At 40.7% G+C, this 20309-nt stretch overlaps 1 protein-coding gene across 4 annotated transcripts in view; it reads right to left on the bottom strand.

The window, feature by feature from the left end:
• Positions 1-654: 654 nt before the first annotated feature.
• Positions 655-20309, bottom strand: part of PELI1 (pellino E3 ubiquitin protein ligase 1) — a 45483-nt gene continuing 25828 nt past the window's right edge. For 3 of the 4 annotated variants that reach the window (XM_075413332.1, XM_075413334.1, XM_075413336.1), the window contains 6 exons: positions 9413-9557; positions 8192-8321; positions 6513-6614; positions 4312-4509; positions 4013-4201; positions 655-3145 (listed from right to left, as the gene is read on the bottom strand). In XM_075413332.1, the coding sequence (XP_075269447.1) occupies positions 2579-3145; positions 4013-4201; positions 4312-4509; positions 6513-6614; positions 8192-8321; positions 9413-9557 (1331 nt within the window). In that variant the 3' untranslated portion in view covers positions 655-2578. Of the gene's footprint in view, positions 3146-4012; positions 4202-4311; positions 4510-6512; positions 6615-8191; positions 8322-9412; positions 9558-18937; positions 19079-20309 lie in introns of those variants that run through there. The other variant, XM_075413335.1, reaches the window with a different exon arrangement.

The raw sequence follows: 20309 nt of genomic DNA, 5'->3' as shown, positions 1-20309 counted from the left end.
GGTCAAGAAAAGTACGTAACAGGCAGAGAGCGTGGGGCAGACTGAAAGGTTATGTTAGCATAATGCTAACCAGACAAACAGCGGGTTCTGCTAATACTACGCCTTCTTCCATCATGTTTCTTAGGGGGGGACAGGGGTGGAGAAGCATAATGAAAGCATAATGTATCATCTTAACAGGGGAGAAGCTTAACGATGGTTATGTGTCAGGCATGAAACCCTCCTTGCCCTCTGCAGTCAGATGTGTGTGTATCCAGCTGCACTACTGGCTCCACATCAGCAGTGGGTTGTGCCTCCAACACGGCGTGAGTACGCCGCTTTCCATGTGTCTGCTACCATCCAGCGCTCGATCTGTTTTCACAGTCACTTGGTGAAAGTTTTTGCTTATGTTTCATTATTTGTAACTTACTCGGGGAACAGATCATTTAACTACGCCTTCTGACAAGAACCTCACCATTGTTAATGTTGGGCTAAATATAGAACACATCGAAAGGTGACATCTGAAAGGAGCCATTCAAATCCATGACCGGGATAACATGCAAACTCTTTAAAGTTACTTTTTTGTGATCTTAATCACATGTCCAGAACAGATACCTTACACGACAGCAGAAGCCACTCTACCCATCCCTTCGAAACAAATCAACAGACAATCCCAGAACTTCTATTTTTGAAAAGTGTTTACTCACGTAGTTTGAATAAATTAATTTGCAAATAAAAATTAAACTACAGTATAATATAGTTCGAATAAAATGATTAGAACAACTACAATACAGGGGTTTCTTGCTGCATAAGTTTCATTACTTAATGCATATAATCTGGAAAATGTCAAAATCAGTTATATTTCTATGGAAAGGGAGTAACAGCAGTTACTCGTACATGACAGCTAACTGAACTTATAATACAGGTTTCCTGACACATGCATTTCCTGAGTGAACCAAACAATATATATAATTTCTTTTTAAAAATGGAGAAACAATTGACAAAGTAAATAATTCATGACATCTAAGCAACACAGGTCTCTAAACCGAGAAAATTTTAGAACAGCTTGAAAAGAAAAATTAAAGCTATGCTATAAAGTACAGAAATCTGCTACTGTCAAATTATACAGTACATATTTGGAAAAAAAAAAAAGTATGATGCTGGCCAAAAAAGCTCAACTCAATCCTAAAAAGGTCAGGCTGTGTATTTGCCATGAAGCACGGTGGGTTAGCAGCAAAGCTGGATGTAGTGCACTGGCCTTTTCTGGTGGATACAGAAGGGGAAGGAAGGTCAGGGAGCGGAGAGCACTGAGAGAGACACTACCAACTAGAGCCCACCGCAGGGTGAAGGGACCTTACACAAGCATCCCCCACTGAGGTGTACAAGTCCAATCCAGTCCCAGCTCAAGCTCTCCCCTAGCAGAATGCCAACTGTGTCAAGCTGCACGAGGACGGTAGGACGCAGGCATGCATCCCCTGGGCACCAGGCTTGAACTTTGTTCTGTGTGTGGCCTCGATGACTATTTGCATCTCGCAGTGGGGTAAAGGCAAGCACGTGAAGCCCGTGGCTCCCACACATCAATCTGCAGCAGGCCAGATGAAAGGCAGAACACTGGACTGACAAGACTGTCACAAGTCGTGACTGTGGCTGATTCACAAACTGCTCCCTGCTCCCCACGTGTGCACAGGTGCACCCACCTCTTCCCTCACCCCCCATCCCAACCAGCAGGGAACAAAATGGGCCTCGTCTTTCAGGTTTGTTAATGTTTAACATTGGAAAAACCCTCACAAATGTCACTAATGCTAAATAAAGAGACATGTTAGCATGAAGGGAGAAAAAAATCCTTAATCTAGACTAATTTGCATATTCAAAGAGTCTGGTAAATACTCTCTTCATAACCAGATACAGTCCTACCAAAAACACATTTTAAGTCCTTCTTAGCTACCTTTCAACACGGCTAAAGCACATCTTTATGCCATCATAGTTTGCATTAGCTTTGTTTAAAAAGCATTTTAACTATTCTAAGAACTCAGTATTTTAGATTTAAAAAGACTTTTCTACCATTTCCATCTCACGTTCTTCTCCATCCAGAACTACTCTACACATCCAATCACTGGATGTGACACACTATGACCATGCTACACTCTAAACATTCTACGTATTTTCAATAATAAAGATAAATAGAAAAGAGTTAATATACACGTTCTATTTTACAATGTTTGCATCCAAGCTGTAAACTAATGTTCTTTGAACTATTTACCCTCCATATACAAAAAGAATGAAACAACTTTTAAACACTGTGGGCATGTGATTCAAAACCATTAAACGGAAGGCATCGAAGCTCACTCTACAGCACTTCCTTCACCTCTTCAGAAGTAGATATTAACCAAAAAAAAAAAGCAGGAGTTCTCCCCCTTCTCCCCCCATTTCTTCCATTTCTAGACTTTTCTCAATAGAGAGGAATTTAGCTGTTGTAACAAAACCCCCAAAATTCTTCATTTTAATGCAAACCAGCAAAGCCCAGAGAATACGAAAAACAGTTGGTTTAAAAATCAGAATCGCTTAGCTTATTGGTTTACTGCAGTCTTCGGTAACACATGTGTTAGTCAAGAGGTCCTTGGAAAATGAGTCTGATGTAACCTTGCTCACCAGCCAGCTGATGCGCACAGAATGGACAGGCTGCGTGAAAAGTGTGAGTACCATGAGGAAGAGGAATTTGGGACCAATATGCAGTTGTCTTTTCTGAGCATACGTGTCCACACGGGCTGAACGCATGAGTTGGAGGTCCTGCATCCACATAAAATCCCGCTTCGCATCCAAGCCACAGAGGCACATAGGGGCCGACAGAGCGGCACATGGGACATTCGCGATCCTTGCCGTCTCTCTCCTCTTTGTTTCCCCAGTTGTGATAGCCGTGGACGTGGCCACAGTTCAGATACACCCATGGCTGCTTTTCGTCTACAACATCTTTTCTCTTCATGCTGGGAAACGCCAAAGTGTTAAACCCCACAGGACACTGGGGTCTTGCTGCATTTATTTCCTGTCTTAGTGCCTCCAGGTGCTTGACAGTAGGAGTGCGTGAAAGCCCTTCCGCAGTGCGCCACAGCAGTGTTGCTCCACACAAGTCAATCAGAGAGCCATCTTGGAGCTGGTTCGTTTCGTTCTCAACCTTGTGATGGACAAAGAGAAAGAAAGGTCTCACCTAAGATTACCTGAAGAGTAACGTAAGGCACTTTCATAATACAAATCTGCCTGGGAGATCCAGGTGAAAAGTTCAGCAGCTCCTGACTGTCGTATACACAATACCCATAGAGCACCCTGTGTTAGCTTCTCCTTCCCCTCCCCTTTATTTTAAAAAACCCCCAAACTTCTTGACAAGTCTTGTTTAGTCTTCCAATCACATTTTAGACTGTTTTCTTCAAACACACCTCTATACACAGCTTTCTTCTACTCCAGAAAAAGTCAGCTGTTAGTATTCCTAGCTAAACACATCTCTCAAGTAAGTGTGGATGTAGCATTTCTTTTTGCCAAGAGATCCCAAGTCATATCAAAACCAATCATCCTCTGGAAATGCCACCAATGCTTTGGAAAATAGAGGAAAACTCAGAATGCCAAGGTGGAAATGGATATCCGGGTATATAGGCATGTGTCAATAAAACTGTAACTACTTTTTATTATTCTATAAAAAAGGAAAAGCGGGGAAACCTTAAAAGCATAAACTCCAGAGGGAGAATCAGGAAAGTACTCTTTAAAATGTGCACGACTAACAGTTTGCAGAAGAGCACAGTAGACTGGCAACTCAATTTAGGAGAGCAGTCTAGATCTGCAATTAAGCACTAGTTTGCAGGTAAACTCAGCTTGAGCAAGACATCTTCACGTATGAACACGGACACATAAGTAGTCAGTGCAGCTAATTACAGAGGTGACATCTACACTGAATGAGGCAGATCCCAGCCTCCATTTGTGCCCAAGATGTACCACTTATGGTTGTATCCATTTTAAACAGGCTGCGTAAAACATTGGTCACTACTCTTACCATTTTTCCTCTTTGCTGAGCTGATCTGGTTTCACGGAGGCTGAACACATTCCCACACACAGATATCTCTCTCCATACCCCTGGCTTGGAGTCTTCTGTAAATCCATTACGGGGGTGCATAACAAGAACTCCATTTGTGGTTAGTCCATCCATTTGCCCATCTGATGTCTTCCACTTCGCAGCTTTCTCCTAAGAGGAATTACATCAATCAAAACTTTTAATTTGACTGAAGTGGAGCTATAAACTACTTCAAAAATAAACCTGAACTGAACACGGAGGAAAAAAGAGAGTTTCCTTACCCCAAGAAAGATGTTTTTTGACGAGTCAAATCCTGCAGCATATATTCTTGCTGTAAAAGGAGGGTTACGTTCACATATGATTCTGCAGGCAAACCTTGATATAGTGCTCTGGACAGATTGCGTATCTGAATTACTCTGACTTCCAGGAACTGTATCTGTCACAACAAAGTCTATAGGACTCTCCGTTGACCGACCAATCTGCAAAGTGATTTAAAAAAAACAAACAACTGTTTAGGAGTCTGCCTTTGGGTCTAGGAATATTCAAACTCAAAATTTTTAAAAGTCATCAAGAAAAAAATCTGACATTCCAGTTCGAAGCATTGCCCTCCACCAATCTAAATTTAGGTTTCTAAAGCCTAACGCGAACTCATGAGTTATTCCACCTCCATGTGATTGAAGTTATTCTGAAGGCTGAGTACAGTCAACTGAAGGAAGGGGAAATAAAATGATATAATTAAGCCAATTCTGAGATGATTTCCCATTGAAGGCCATGTCATCAGAAAGGTTACACTCAGGTCAGCTGGACCAGCTGCAGCAGTGCCAAAACAGCTAGGAAACAGCAGTTAGATGGGAGAAAAGTGATATTCAGTCACTTTGCATGCCTGGAATATTTTGAACAACGCCAGACAAGAAGTGTAGATGTAGGAAAATCAGATTATGTGAGCTGACTCTCCAGCTCCAATGGGGCACTGAAAAGCAGAAAATCTGTCAGGAAAGACCAGGTACAAGATGTTTGTGGCAGGGAGGGGTTACATTAGCATGCACAGAACATAACAGGAATGCAACATCTGACTACAACCAGATTTTTCTAGGAGCTGTGCTGCCTTTTCTGCTTGCATGGAAGAATGAGTTTGCAGACTCACATAACTCTACTGGGTTTGATAGAATTGCACGGGTTTCACTGCTCTTCCAGCCAACTCATATTGTCTTTTCTTTATAAAGGATGAAGCCAAGTTATAGACCTTTCCCAAGTATCAACACAGCCAGGTTTAAAGCCCACTTACACACTACTACCTTTCACTCACTTCCAGAGCTCTCAACAGCCTCTTATAAAATAGCTGGTTATATTCAGACCAATTAACTGCTGGGCAGGAAACCCAAAAGCCTGAGGTGCATTTTGGTCAAGGCTGGACAGAGCGCTTTCATGAGACTGAAACTGCTTTGTCAGAATGTATTTTTCTATTGCTTCTTAGGCAGGATAACCCATCAGTACACAGGGATTGTCACTGGCAATTTTAGAGCAGCATACATGCCACAGCATGCCTGAAGAGAGAACACTTACACAAACAATAGCTTACGCTGCAGTTAGTTCATTACAGCCCTTTTGCTCTGTTGTAGGTATTTGCAGTTGCATAGCAGCTTCCTCCATTTACCAACACCTCCCACCTCCTTAGATCCTGCAGTGGCGTCACAGCTAAATGCTGTGACAGCAAAACTCCTTGCCATAAATTAGTGACAACAACAACAACCACCACCAACACAAGATCAGTCCAGAAATCAGAAGGAACAAAGCACACAGAAAAACACCCCAAAACAAAACTCTTCCTTTTGAGAAAAACAGGAAGCAATTACAAGATACGAGCACACACCACAGCTGCAAATGTGTTTGTGGTTCCTTCTCATACACACAGGAACTGCAGCAAAGTTGCTCTGAACTGCCAGTACAACAGAACTGGGCCTCCTCTCTCCACATTTCCCAGCGCTTTAGACTTATTTCTGGGTTTGCTTAAAGGAGCTAAGGGTATTTTTCCTATTAGCTGTGTCAAAAGCCTTCCTGTATTTTCACATTGTATTTCTTCTACCCCATCTCCAACTGGTTGATCCCAAATCCCTTCGTAAATGCTAGAAGCAAAGTTCCAATTACTTAAAGAGAACTGTGCACTTTACTCTTCATTTTGCAAGAAGGAACTAGCAGACAGGTTACGTGACTTGCCGACTGGTAATCAAAGGCAAGACCATAATCTTGTGCATTAGTCACAAAACCAACAACTTTCACCTCTGACCAAGCATCAGAGAGATGCACAGATACAGAGCCTTGTTCATGTGATGGCCTTGGGAATGAACAGAATTAAATGTCTCTGAATAGTAAAGTGACACATGCAAACTTTTGAGTCCGAGGGGAAAAAACCTGTTGAGAGGATGTTTTGTTAGAAACTATCAAAATCGAAAATACATTTATACATCATATTTACTTCACATACCTGGAACATGTCTGTGTTGCTGTCATGTGTATATTCAACTACTACTGTCTGGGCCCGAGACAAAGTGTAAGATATGCTGTGTTGGTCCTTATTACTTATTGCCTATGGAAAAAAAGCCAAACGTTATTGAACTAGTGAGCAATAACTGTACTGAACACAGCAGCAAAGCAGACAATACATATAACTGGGCTCTTATTCTGCTCAGCTAACACATTAAGGCAGCTGGCTGTTAGTAACACACCTGTAGTTAAAACGTCACAAAAACCAGTCCTGGCCATTAAAAAAAGCTGCAGGACTGATTCAGCAACAGACCAAACTGGTCTATTTACCACATTGCGCAAAATATACATAACCAAGACATACTATTAATCATGCTTTGTGTTAAAGCAATGCTGGCCTTGACACAAAAGAACAAAACAAAACTGAGTGCAAAGGCTAAAACTGAACCTAACACCTTCGTGGCCTTCTCAGCCTGAACTTCTCCAATAGCAAAGCGAGGACTAAAACTTCAGGATTTCTAAAATCAGTGATGATTAATAAGATACGTAGACCAAAACCGTAACAAGCAGTGGTGGTAAACAGGGTAAGATAGAAAAACTCAGCAGAGGTAGTAGAAGTTGTAGTGAAGTAATCTAGGTTTCAGCTTGTTAGTCTAGTTTTTCATTCTGCAACTACCTACTAGAAAATGAACAAATACTCTTCCAAAAGTACTTCTGAATAGCACCTAGCTGAAGATCATAAATAATCAGCAAAAATAAACATTCATTTCACAGATCTTCCATAGATGTAATTCTATTACATAACTTTAGTTAGCAATATGCTTTTGATTTCAGAATATTTTATGCCATTCCCTGAATTTACAATCAATATTCTTAAGTGACAAGGTATTGAGAGAGTCAAACACTTAACACTACTGTATTTGTTCCAGAGCCTGATCTCGACACTGGAGATCTCTAAACAACCACTATGCCTTCTCAAATTCCATTGGTTTTAGCAGAAATGCTTCATTTCTTACTGAACGTAAGTGCACATACACTTACATCGCCACAATACAGAAGTATTTCACGGTAATATCTTCACTATAATATAATAGTTTTGACAGGAAATACAATTCAACTTCAGCACCTAAGCCCTTCCTTTACTGCTTCTTAATGGGAACTCTGAACTTGACTATGAGCAGCATAAAATGTGCCCTCCAAAACCCACCCGTCCTCATCCCTGGGGAACTCCTACCCATTGGACAGAACTGCAAGTGCACACAGAGCTTTGGCAAAGGACCGTTTCAAAGTCAGCTGCATGTGAAGCAAAATGTGCCCTAAAGTATGAATGAGTGCAAAAACAGGAAGACTAGAAGAAATGTCTGTAGTGAGTTTGGAAGGAAAACAAAATACAAAGTGTTTTACATGACTAGCCTGTGCCCTGAACATCCATGTTGCAAAAATAAACATTTTTCTTTCTGGACACAGCAAGGATTAGACACCAGATTTGTTTTGCTGAACAGTTTCTTGCTAACCCTGACAGGTACCAAAAACCTCGTATAAACATGAATCCTCCTTTTTCACAGCCAGAACTTCATGCTTTTTATACATCATTTCATCTCAGCATAACAGCACTGACTTCACTGAACTCTTTAGACAGCACCAGGAGAAGTAAGATTTAACTAGACAAATCGAGCTTACCTTTGCTGCTTGAGGGGTGCAGGCAATATGCACAGTGCTAGGTTTCACCCCATTTGCCTTGGGCCTTTTAAATAAAGCAAACCGACTTTTTCTTCTTCCTCTATCTCCATTTGGGAGAGACCCATTGTACCTATCAAAAAGCACAGAAAAAGAACAAAGTCCATCTTCCTGTATTACTTAGCTTCTCACGAGATACAGAGCCACAAGAACTTTCATTTCATAAAGTCTTCTTAATTAGTACAGTATTAATAATTACAATTTCCAGTTAGTCACATCTATTTAAATCTGAGAACTGATAAATACAATATCAAAATGTGCCCACAGAATTACAGCATATACACACAAAGCTTGCAGGGCAATGAACACTGCCCAGATTAATCTCAAAGCTACTATAGACAAGTGAAAAAGATTCATGTCCCAAACATGAAAAGTAAGGTTATATGCCCATCTGTAACTTTATCTCTAAGTGATGTGTTCACAGTGTAAATGAAAGATTCTAAATGCTCACCAACCCTGCTGGAGAGCTAGTATTTTAGAGAATTCTGATTGAAATAAAAACCTGTAAGAAATAGATATGTTGTCCTCCAAGAATCCATTCAAAAACTTCCAGACCCTCACTTTGAACATCTCAACATAAACAGGACAGTCAGCAAACCTGCTTTATTAAAATCTCCTGTTTGCAGTTTGGATATTATAGTCAGCTACTACACTCTTATAAAACTCCTTTTATTTTACTTAAAGCCCTAGGGAACCCCTGCTTCCACATTATCACATTAGTCATCTGTCTCAGCCCAACCTGGAACCAACTGGGAAACCCTTCACAAATTGGGTGCCTTTGCCATGAAGCACTTACCTGGGAAGAATAGAAGCGCTGAAAATCAACATCTACTCAAGTGTTTAGAGCACTACCTCCATGCTCATGCTGTCACAAAGAAATATACACACTGCAGTGCAGTTTTCCAACATACTGCATTACGTATAATGCCTGGTGGCCATTGAAAAAGGTAACTCTCCTTCCACTCCCTCACATGAGATCCTCTACCAAAGAAAAGCTGATCAACTCACCACTCAGTTGCTTGCTCACTAGATACACTGCAAAAGCGTGAGTTCAAGTAAGAGGCTGTGGGACCATCCCTCACAGCAACTCGCATTTTATCTGCTTTAAGCGCACCCTGACATTCCACCTTCATTCTCACTTCCATCCAAGACACAAACACTTACCCTAATACAATCAATTCACCATATTTTACTGGTGCTTTTGACGGATGATTTTCTTGATCAGGAGAAAACATGAGCTTAGCTAATGACGACTTCTCAAATTTCAGGTCTCTGATCAAGAGTTGTGGCACACTTTTTTCATTATTTCCTGTAAAAACAGGGATAAAATTAAGAGAAATGACTCAAATCCTTCAATTACACAAACCTGCACACCTATCTGATACAGTATATACAATATTTTGTTTTCTATATTTTGGTTTTGTGCGAAATAATTTTAAAAACATACATATAAAACCGCATCAGTTAAAGTTGAATTGCCTGGGAGAACTACCATATCACAAAAAAATGACAAATGTATTTAGAAAATTCCAGTATGGCCTTGAAAAAACATCCACAGATGTTTTCCTGCATGCTAGTATTTAGTATAAATGGTATATAGCTTCATTTAGTATGTTCGGTTCAACTACCAAGAAGTAGGGCCAGAGAGGGATTAAATTTAAAGAAAAAAAACCAACAAAGACAGACCAGTCCACTAGCTAGAGAGACAGACAGAAGTTTTCAAAGAAAGTATCCAATTCAGAGCTTTTCAAGAAACTTCTGGATATGCAGATGGAAGGAAGTTGTATGACAATTTGATATCAAGCCTACCATACAGGTTTAGGGTCTGCAATGCGATCTCTCGTGTTTAACCAGAGAGAGAAGTGATACTAACAGCTGTTTGAAGGATATTTCCTGAGAGAATTCCACATAATTCTGAAGAACAGTGTCTTGAAGTGCAATTTTTCATCATACTTCTGCTTTGAGTTCACAGTAGTATTTTTTACAGCTTCCCATTAGAACCATTTTCAGACACCTCTGGCCTACCCAGCCCATCCCTGACCTTCCTGCAGAGAAAGCCTACTGAACAGAGCACTTGCTCAAGAAAGAATAAAGCTGATGCTAATGTGTTTGAGGCTTTCTTTAAACAGAAACAAGAACATTCCCTTGATTCTTCCAAGTAAGTTTTCATACCAACTCAAAAGGCTATTAATTTTTTTAGTAGTGATGGTTAACATTCTGCCTTTGTTCAAATACACATTTTGGCCCCCATAACATTTCCTGTATCCTGTCATCAACTTTGATCACGACTACAATGCTGTATCTCAATTTTCTTCTACCTCAACTAGACTGTAGGTATTAGCAGAAAAGACATCATCATGTAGATTTTATCTACCCTGTCTCTATCCTAAAAACAGAGAAAAGGATGTGGCAGTGCTTGACACCCTGCTCACATTTGTTCAGAAGCTGACACAAAGATCCCTTCACTGACCTGATCTCTACCCTCTTCCAGTCCACTTTCCCCCTTCACAGCAAAGCTTGGCCTTCAGTGTCTCTTCCCAATCTACCACTTTCATATTCAGCACAGATATGTTGATCCCTATCTGTAATCAGCTCATAGTGCTTTCTAAAAACTCAGTATGCACCATCATGCTTTCTTACGTGCTGTCCCACGTACCTGGGAGGGCTTCACACAAATACATGTAAAGACATCTTATTGCCCTACAAACTTCTGCTGTGATGCCTGCAGAACACAACCATGAGCATAAATCAAAAGCTTTATTTTTCCTTTAATTTCTCATTATTTTCCACATCTCTTCTCCTTTGCTCTCAAGTCTGGGTACTGTGAATTTCATAGCGCTTGGAATAATAAGTTAACAGAACACTGACTTTGTGGTTAGCACATGTGTAACATCATCACATAATGGTATCCTGACCCACTGTTAGATGCCTGAGTGCACTGTAACAAACCTAATCTGCACAACACTGCTGTGAAGTGAGAGCGAGTGTCTGCGTCCCATCTACACAACAGTTACTCCAATGTATTTTTGTTGCATAGGAAGCAGTGTGCATTTTCACTAGGCAGCTATCCTGGTTCAAGCCTTAGGGTATCCAACATTTAGCTGGTGCAGAAACTCTTATAGTGATCCAGCGGTCCCCACCTGTCACACACGAATAGCAACAGCAGCGCAGGAGAGAAAAAAGCAGCACAGTTTGTTCAGAAGCATTTCTAAATTGCTGACCCACGTGCAGCAGTACGTTAACTGGGATGGTGAGGGTATTTACTGTTGTAGGTGGAGCCCAAGGTTTTGCTTTTAAAATTCTAAAATTAAGAATTTGAATGAAACTCATCATATATATATATTGAATATCTCCAGAGAAGGAGACTCCACCACCTCCCTGGGCAGCCTGTTCCCGTGCTCCGTCACCCTCAAAGTGAGGAAGTTCTTCCTCGTGTTCAGATGGAACTTCTTACGCTTCATCTTGTGCCCACTGACCCTTGTCCTGTCCTATCCTTATATATATATATATAAAAGGATATAAATATACTTACTATGAAGTGTTTCTACTATCAACTTCAGCATTTCTTGTTTTGCTTTATTTTAAAATCTTATTGTATTACAGTTGCTTACATATTGTCTTCTAAAAGCAGCTCATAATGTTTTATCTCCTCCCTAAATGATTAACCTATTTCCTATTTGAATACTGACCTCCTCAGTAGTCTCTCCCCTGCACTTCAGTCTTCTCCATATACAACTCATTTCACCTTGACCATTGCATTTCACATGCAATACTTCACATTTCTAGAATAGATAATGGTTGTCCTTTAAATTGGCATTTAACAACTCAGAAGAAATATTGCTATGAAATCTATAGCACTGCGCATTAGGAAAGAGCATAGGACTAGTAAATACCATGACATGGTAAAAAAAAAAACATTTCAACAGTATCCACCCAACACTGTGGTGTAAAAAAGAGCTAATCCATTCACTTAGAGAAGATGGGAACGTAAGCATTAAAAATAACTAAGTTTTGCCATTAGTACAAGAAAAGGTTTGGCATAGCTTCTCCTCTGTTCACCCAAATGAACAATTCCATAGAAAGCTAAAAAACATCTCCCAGTCACAGTGTCAGCTTCTGAGTTTCATTAAAAGTAATTACACATGAACAATTAAATGAGACTCTACTTTAAAGAGTCACCTGAACAGGTGGCCAGTAACTTCCTCTTAAGAGATAACTGAGCAGAAACCATAGAAGGGCCAACGGTTCCGAGTGACAGATTTCAGTAATGCAAGATGTTAACTAGGAAATCTTGATACAAGGAAAAGTATCCAACATCTAATGCTCAGCTCCCCCTTAACACATCTTTTTTTTGTTTCACATCTAAATCCAGCCAAGTTTATTTTAGGACTAGCACACACGATGTAAACCCACTTATTTAACTTGAGGAAGGTTCAAGAGTTATAAATCTAGAGCTATCATTACTAAAACAGCTTGCTCGTACATTTCCAGAAGCATGGCTTGAATATTTGAACTTGATTTTTCTTTTTCAAATACATCTCAGAACCTTACGAGCTGCACACACCACTTTCACAACTACTAACGCCACCCAGTCAACTCCAACTCAAGCACATGTAAAATGCAGTGCCCCTGAAAAAAAAAGTCAGTGCAACATACACACTACTTCTTACCCAGTATGATCTGCCTGATGCACTGTGCCCAAAAGGAAGACTCATTTTCATTCCCAGAAGCAAAAAAGATTAATCATATTCTCCTAGTGAGGCCCTGAAGACTAGTCCACATGAGATTTGATGTGAAAACTCAAATGTTGTCCCACTGGAGACGAGTCTAATAGGCCATGGGATAACATCTCTACTCCTGAAACAGAGCAGGCTTATGGATCTTTCAAAGCTGGATAAAGCATTTAAGAACTTCTGGGAGGGAATGCTCTTGAGTTGAGAGGAAGGATCCACTAATTTATATAATGGGCCTTCTCTTGAAGTATAACCTGACCAGTTTTTATGCCTAGAATACTACAGGAGGCTTCTTTAATGTGTTAGGAAAGGCTAATTAAATATGTTAAAAAGACAACTTGGCCCTGTCGTGCCGGTATACAACTAAGGAACTGACTGCTTGAACAAAACACGTACAGGTTAGCTTTTTGCCATGACCATTAATTTTGCAGCAGCATCTCTGGCCACTGGTGGAGCAGGCTCTGAACAACAGGCTATTCTAAACCCCTTCAAGACCCTTCAACACTGATGAGGAATAAGGTGTTAATTACAAGATTCGACCCCATCCAACATTCTTCCAAAATCACAGAACTGGTAGTGGAAAGTTTTTCACATCAAGATCTCTGCTTCTGCTACAGAAAAGAGACCAAAGCCTGAAAACCCCTACCTGTGCACAGTTCTGTGTCACACAATTGAAAGGATTTTGTGAGTAAAGCAGCTTGCACACAGATAAAACAGATTTGGAAAGGCATTACTTGATTGGGTAAGAGGTGAGCACAACTGTTTGCAGTTAGCACAAAAACACAATGGGTGTAAATTAGCACCTTTTAGTCTCAAAAAAACTGGAACAGGAAGAACTCATGAACAAGTAATACATTTTTATTCTTAACACTGTCTCCTCTGGAGCTGGGAGAAAGATCATGGAAGATACCTTGCACAACACTCATGTGCATCTGTTTTGTGGGACTGCAAAGACACGACATCCAAACTGAAAGTATTTCAAATTTGTTTTAAGAATGGCAATCCAATTTCTTACACACTTTGTTGTTCAACATTCACTCGAGTCACAGAAGGGAAAGACTGCTATGGCAGAAAGCAAGCCACAGATTTCTGATTATATTCAAGTAGAAAGAAAAACCATACCATCGTACTCTCTCCTGACACATTCAAACACTAGTCTCTGAATCTGGAGGGCAGACTATTCTCCAGGAGGACCTCTGAAGCGAACAATGCTTCAGAGTAGATGAAGAGTTTAAGAGTCTGCCCACTTTCACTGAACATGCCATTTTCAGTGGGGGACCTAGAGATACAATGAATTTTGGTTGGTCCTGAACTATCAGCTTTAGCTTACCAGCCATCTTCAATCATTCAGCTGCCTTTTCTCATCCTGAGACTACAAACACTGTTACCATTTGGTGGCTTCTACAGAAAGCCTTCAAATCTTGTTTGCACTGAGGCACAACACCTTGTGATTAAGTACGCTACTTACTAGACCAAGTACAGGAATTGCAGCAACAACAGCAGTATCTTAATGGTTAAAATGGGGCAGGGGGAGGGGAGAACATAAATTCAATGAGCCCAAGCAGAGATTCATTAAACACTCAGCTGTGAGCTAAAAATACTAGAATAAAACTCTCTTTGTAATAAATTACCATCATTTTCTAAACACAGAGCCAGCATTATAGCCTGCTAGCAACTGTAGCTAGTGCCAGACTACCCCTTTTCTAAAACACTGCATAAAAAAACCCACTTTCACAGCATAAAAAGAAGTCCTCTACCAATGAGTATATTACAATAAAAATATGCTGATTCAGATGCAAAAATTGGAGATTTTTCCATTTTTATAATGTTATCTTTTTTATGGTCTTCATCTACATATTCTAGGATTTGGATTTTTTTTTGGCTCATAGAAATAAAGCACAAGACAGCTTGTCTACTGATGTTTTAATACAATTTGCTATTTGTAGTTCTCCATTTAGTACCCTTGCAATTCTCATATCCATCTCTTCCCTCAGCAATTCTGTGTTAAATCAGGGGGGATACGGACAAGATATAATCCAGCTCTTCTCACAGGTATGCAGCGGCAGGACAAGAGGCAACAAACAAGCTGCAACACAGAAAATCCTGCTTAGCTGTTAGTGAAAAAAAAATAAGCCAGGGAGGCTGTAAGATCTCTGTTCTTGGAGATATTCAACCCTCAACTGCACGTGACCCCAAACAACCTGATCTAAGGCTGTTAAGTCCAGCTTTGGGCTGGGGGACCGGACCACACAACCTCCCAACTCAAATTATTCTAGGAGTAGAATTCATTTTAGGAAGCCTGTCACGATTTTTTCAACCAAATGAAATATGCACCTCAGGTGCACTCTTGATCATTTAGACACAAATTCTGAGCAACAACAGTACCAAAGAAACAAAATTTTATCCTCCCAAGATTTACGTGCTACTGTCTAGAGCTTTATTTGCATGCACAACTCTGTATTGCTCTTCAAACAGAGAATTCACACCGAATAGTGCAGTTACCTAACTAAACATAAGTAGGACCCAAGTTTGCCAACATCCATTCACATATTTAAGCTCCTTAATACTCCTACCAATTTCCACTAGGTAATCTTGTGGCTGCAAGATCAGAAACTAAACTCCTCTGAACACACGCCCAGAATTTCAGTGCTGCATATTCTCTTCTATGGCTACATCTCATCTGTTCAAATGCAAAATCTTGACTTCCAGATTTGAAGGACCAGAACATCAAAGTTAAAGTCGCTGTGAGAGACAAAGGATTCATACAGAACACTAGTCTCTCAAGATGAAGATCTTCACAAACATGGAAGAAGGAAGAGGCAATAAGTAATGAGAGAGAAGCGAAAAAAAAAATAAAGTAATTCCCAGCAGACTGCCTTCTTGTTTGATTACAGGCCTCCATGAAGTCCAGATTGCCAGATTTCACAAACAATGTCAGTGATGTTACTGCTGACCTACACTGGTGCGAGCAACAAGGAACCAGCTCCTTGCATCACTATGCTGATACAAAGATTGAGAAATCACTTTCTTCTACATGATGGCTAAATTAACACTGGAAAGTCATTCTCCTTTAACTGTTTCTCCTAGCAATCTTTTTGGGAGCTTCTACTAAAACAGCTTCTATTGAAGCAATCACCTGGCGTAAAAGAGCAGAAGAGTATGCGTTTATCAGCCATATGTTCCACACTTCTACCAGTTTCCAGTTAAAAACAAGTTCACATTTCCTTCACACGCATACCTGGAACTTTAAGTTCAGCAGGTTTTATATTCCACTTTTGAGATTAGCCAGATTCTGCATACAGCTTACATCCTTCACTACAGATGCACAGGAAACCTATAGTGATGCAGCTGTTATGTATTCAACTTCCTTTGTCACTTTAGTTCCGTAGCCTTACTTTACCTTTCTAAGGAAGGATAATTAATTTTCTCGTTTCTAGGAAAGGGAGTTTTTCATCACCAAAAACACAAGAATAAGCCTTGGGGGTATGGAAAAATCAGCCCAGCCTTTTGCTTTTGTATGGCTTATTCTTTCCTTAGTCTATACTGTTTGCCTTTTCTTTTATAACCTCTGAATAAGCTTAGTCATCCACTATACACACAAGAGTGCCTTATGATATGAAAGCACTGAAAATAAGACAACAAGGTCAAGCTCTGAAACGAGCAAGCAGTCTTTCCTGCTCAGGATACCAAGTCTAAAACAATGCAAACAACTATCTGCTGGTGTGCCTTGAGAACATCTGTAAAATCTCAATAGAGGAGCTTTTCATTCTCATGAACAGAATGAAAACATCTTTTTACCACAGACATCTGCCATTAGTAGGCTGGTCATCCTGGGAACAAGTCATGCAAGAGTCACAGAACACACAAGAAACGGCACTTTGCCTGTCAACACTGTCAAAGAGGCATTAATTTGATACACAAGAGCAAACCTACTGCTTTGCACCAAGGCTACAGCTAACTTTTTCCAGTCTAAAAAACAGCAGTTATAGCTGAGTTGGCACCCACTGTTCCGCTTCAAGTTCTATTTCAGTCTCAGAAGCAAGTCTGAGCAGTTCCCAGCAATGTTAGGAAAGTCAGGAACAACACTGTGAGGACAAGCATCCTTGTTCAATGAACAAGGCAAGTGTTTTAGAACAAGACTTACATTATAGGCACCTACATAAAAATCTGTATTTTATAACAGTACTCAAGAATAGCATTCCTATTCAGAAGACAGAAAAAAACATCTAAGTGCAGAGATCTGATTTCAATCAACCTCTAACTTCAGTCCTGTTATTCTGAATTGCTGAGGATGGGATCAGAACATGGCTGGGTGTGTTAAGCCTGGAAGATTTATGTAACAACTAACGATCCACTCTGACAGATTGACCAAAATCAATTCTGAAAATATTCCCCTGGAAAAAAAAACCCAACATTTTTTTCAGTTACAAAAAGTAACAGCTGATCCTCCCCTGAGGAAACCACGATAACCTCCTACAGGTTACAAATGATGTAATTCAGACTGCGTGTGGGAAGCTGAAAACATTTGTCTTTTAGCACAAGGTGTCTATTTTAAAGCTGCCACTGCAATTTTATCTATAACCTTAATTAGCTGAGAAAGTTCTTCACCAGTTAAACTGCTACATGTACATGTGGTCTACACCCCCTTAACACCCCTGTCCTCCACATCAGCTTTCGGATACACCAGTGATGAAGCACACAACCTCGCACCAGGCAAAGCTCCTCTGTTGACTGTGCCTGCAGCACAGCACGAGCGCCAAATGCTACAGGTTGTATTTGCTCAATCAGCTGAGCTATCTGTGAAAGCTATTCGCGTGAGCTACTTAAGATTAATTTGCAGCTTTCTAGATGAGCTTTTGGCTGTACTTGCACTTTGCGCGTTACTACAAACTCTGCACGTTTTGTTAAAAGGGTATAGTTTTGATTTCATGCTCAGATTATCAAATGAAGATAATTTATATAACCTGTAATGTATGAAGCCGTAAAACAATAGGACAGAGGCATCCCAACACTGGGTCTTCAATAGCCATAGCACTACCTACTTGAATCTTCAGAGAGTGCCTTGCAGAAGTACAAGCGGGAAAACAAAACACTTTGTACAATACTGGGGCAAGTGCCAAAAGTACGGTTCCAATACAGAAAACCTGGCAGTCAGGATCCTTCAAAATTATCCTCTTTACTGCCTTCAGACGAATTACACAATATTATCTTGAAAAAAAGCAGTCCCAACTTCCACTGCAAGTCGGTGACAGGAGCACAAACTTCCATATACAGATTAGGAGTCTATACCAAAACAGAGGCATTTTACTTTTAAAAGAGCTGCTACACAGATAGATGGAGCTTTTTATGCTTTGATGACTGAGCCCAGGAAGATCTGTCTGATGCACCTGAACTAGAATACACAGCTGAGAACACCGTGCTTGCAGAAACCCACAATGACTTCTTGTTCTACAGACCTGAACATTACCGTTTTGCTTTTTATGAGCTTCTGTCTTCCTGATGAGGCAGTTTAGGTGTTTGTATTACACTAAAGCCTTTTCATATAGCATACTGTATCATCTTGCAAAAATAGGAGTTACAAATACATTTAAAGACTTTCTTTTGTTTAGACAACTCAAATAATCAATGGCTCCATAAGAAATTCCCCTTGGTATGATTTTGTTAGGTAATGACACTTTCAAGGCATCTTGCTCGGTACCCTACAAATGAGAAGCGATTGACACTTCTTATGAACAAGAACCATTTGTCATACTATGCACTTTGAATGTCTCTTCCTATTTTAGGTGAAAGGGCAGCCCGCAGACACACTGCCTATTCTCAGATTTCCTTTTGACCATATCACTGAACTATCTTTCAACTTCTCACTGAAAAACACTGCAACTGAGGAGGCTTTTACAAGAGAGACTGAAACAATACAGCACTAAAAGAGAAAAGCAATGACATGCAGAGCACTTACCAGTATCTTTTTGTGCTTCCAGTATTTCTGCACTGTAGAGAAGAAGAAAAAACCACCCCTTCAATCTTGTTTAAAACCAGCCGAAATCCACCAACTCCTTTAAGTCGCCAGCAACTGCCAGACTGAGAGACTGAGTGCCTCTCTCCTCCGTGTGCTTTTACTTAAGCCGTGGGTAGGGCCTTCGACTAAAGAGGGGCTGGCTCTGCCTTGCGTAAGCTAGGTAAACACCACCACGCCACGCACCATTGGCTAGAGTCAGAGCCTGCATCCTGCTCGCCGCTCCATAAATTCATCCATCTCTGGCCCGAAAAAGGAAAAAAGGAAGCAGAGGGTGTGTTGAGAACGACTCTGCAGCTCAATTCCCCAGCAGCTCTGTGGATGAGGTTCTCAGAGAAATGCCGATCTATTTCCTTCTCTCATTCTCTTACATAACTGTACCCATGCATCCTATACCTTCTTTCTTCTTTTTTAAATCATCATTTATTAGCCCAGCTAGCTTTCCTCACCTCCCACACAAAAAGTGATTTCTTAATACAGTGAGAATTAATTGAAGAAACTCTTTAGGCATTGCTATCCCTGTTTTCACTAATGCTGTAGAACTGGACACACGACACGCCTGCAGACACCACCGGTGTATACTGGGCTCCCGTGGCCAACGATGCTGTAACAGGTCATTCCTGTAGGATGCATGTTTAGAAAGGCAAATCTGCACGTGCCAGACCAGGTTCTGCGCTCATTTCCTATTCCACTAGCATTGAAATCACTGCATCAAGCCACTGGGTGGGATCATTTAAATGTCTGAGCCACAGCTTCCAAGTTACCGCCTCTTAGACTTGATCATGCAAATGCTCCAAAGCTGCCGAAAGCATGATACAACGCAGTAGCTTAACTTTTACATCACAGTTGTAGTGGGCCAAGAAGGTGCACATGGTTATCCCGGCTCAAGCAATGTGTACTCAGGCTGACATTTGACACCTCCAAATTCTACAAGTGACTATTGCTCTGGTTTCTGCTGCTCCTTCCTCAGCTTGACACCTCAATTTTCCAAGCACAGCTTTTATGAACTGGTTTCCCTGATCTGTCCATGTTTTTAAAAGTTGGTTTACCCAGTCAGTTGTTTCTCAGCTGGGTCTGTTTCCCAGTTCAGCTCACAGCATGGCCATGCAGTCATCCCACTAGAACCAAAGGCGGGAAGGGCAGGCGCATTACTTGGCAGCACTCAAAGCTAAGCACTGTCAAACACCCGTTTTGTTCATCATGCCGTAACACAGTGTAAGTTGCAACTCCAATGTAAGTCAGCTTTACTACCGAGAACAAGGTGAATGCGTATCTTCTTTCTCCTCGACCTGTACTCCACATCCAACCTTCCCCC

Source organism: Opisthocomus hoazin, chromosome 2 (genome assembly GCF_030867145.1).
Source record: "Opisthocomus hoazin isolate bOpiHoa1 chromosome 2, bOpiHoa1.hap1, whole genome shotgun sequence".
NCBI lineage: Eukaryota > Metazoa > Chordata > Aves > Opisthocomiformes > Opisthocomidae > Opisthocomus > Opisthocomus hoazin.
The sequence above is the reverse complement of the archived record's forward strand: the minus strand, read 5'-3'. Positions and strand labels throughout refer to the sequence as shown.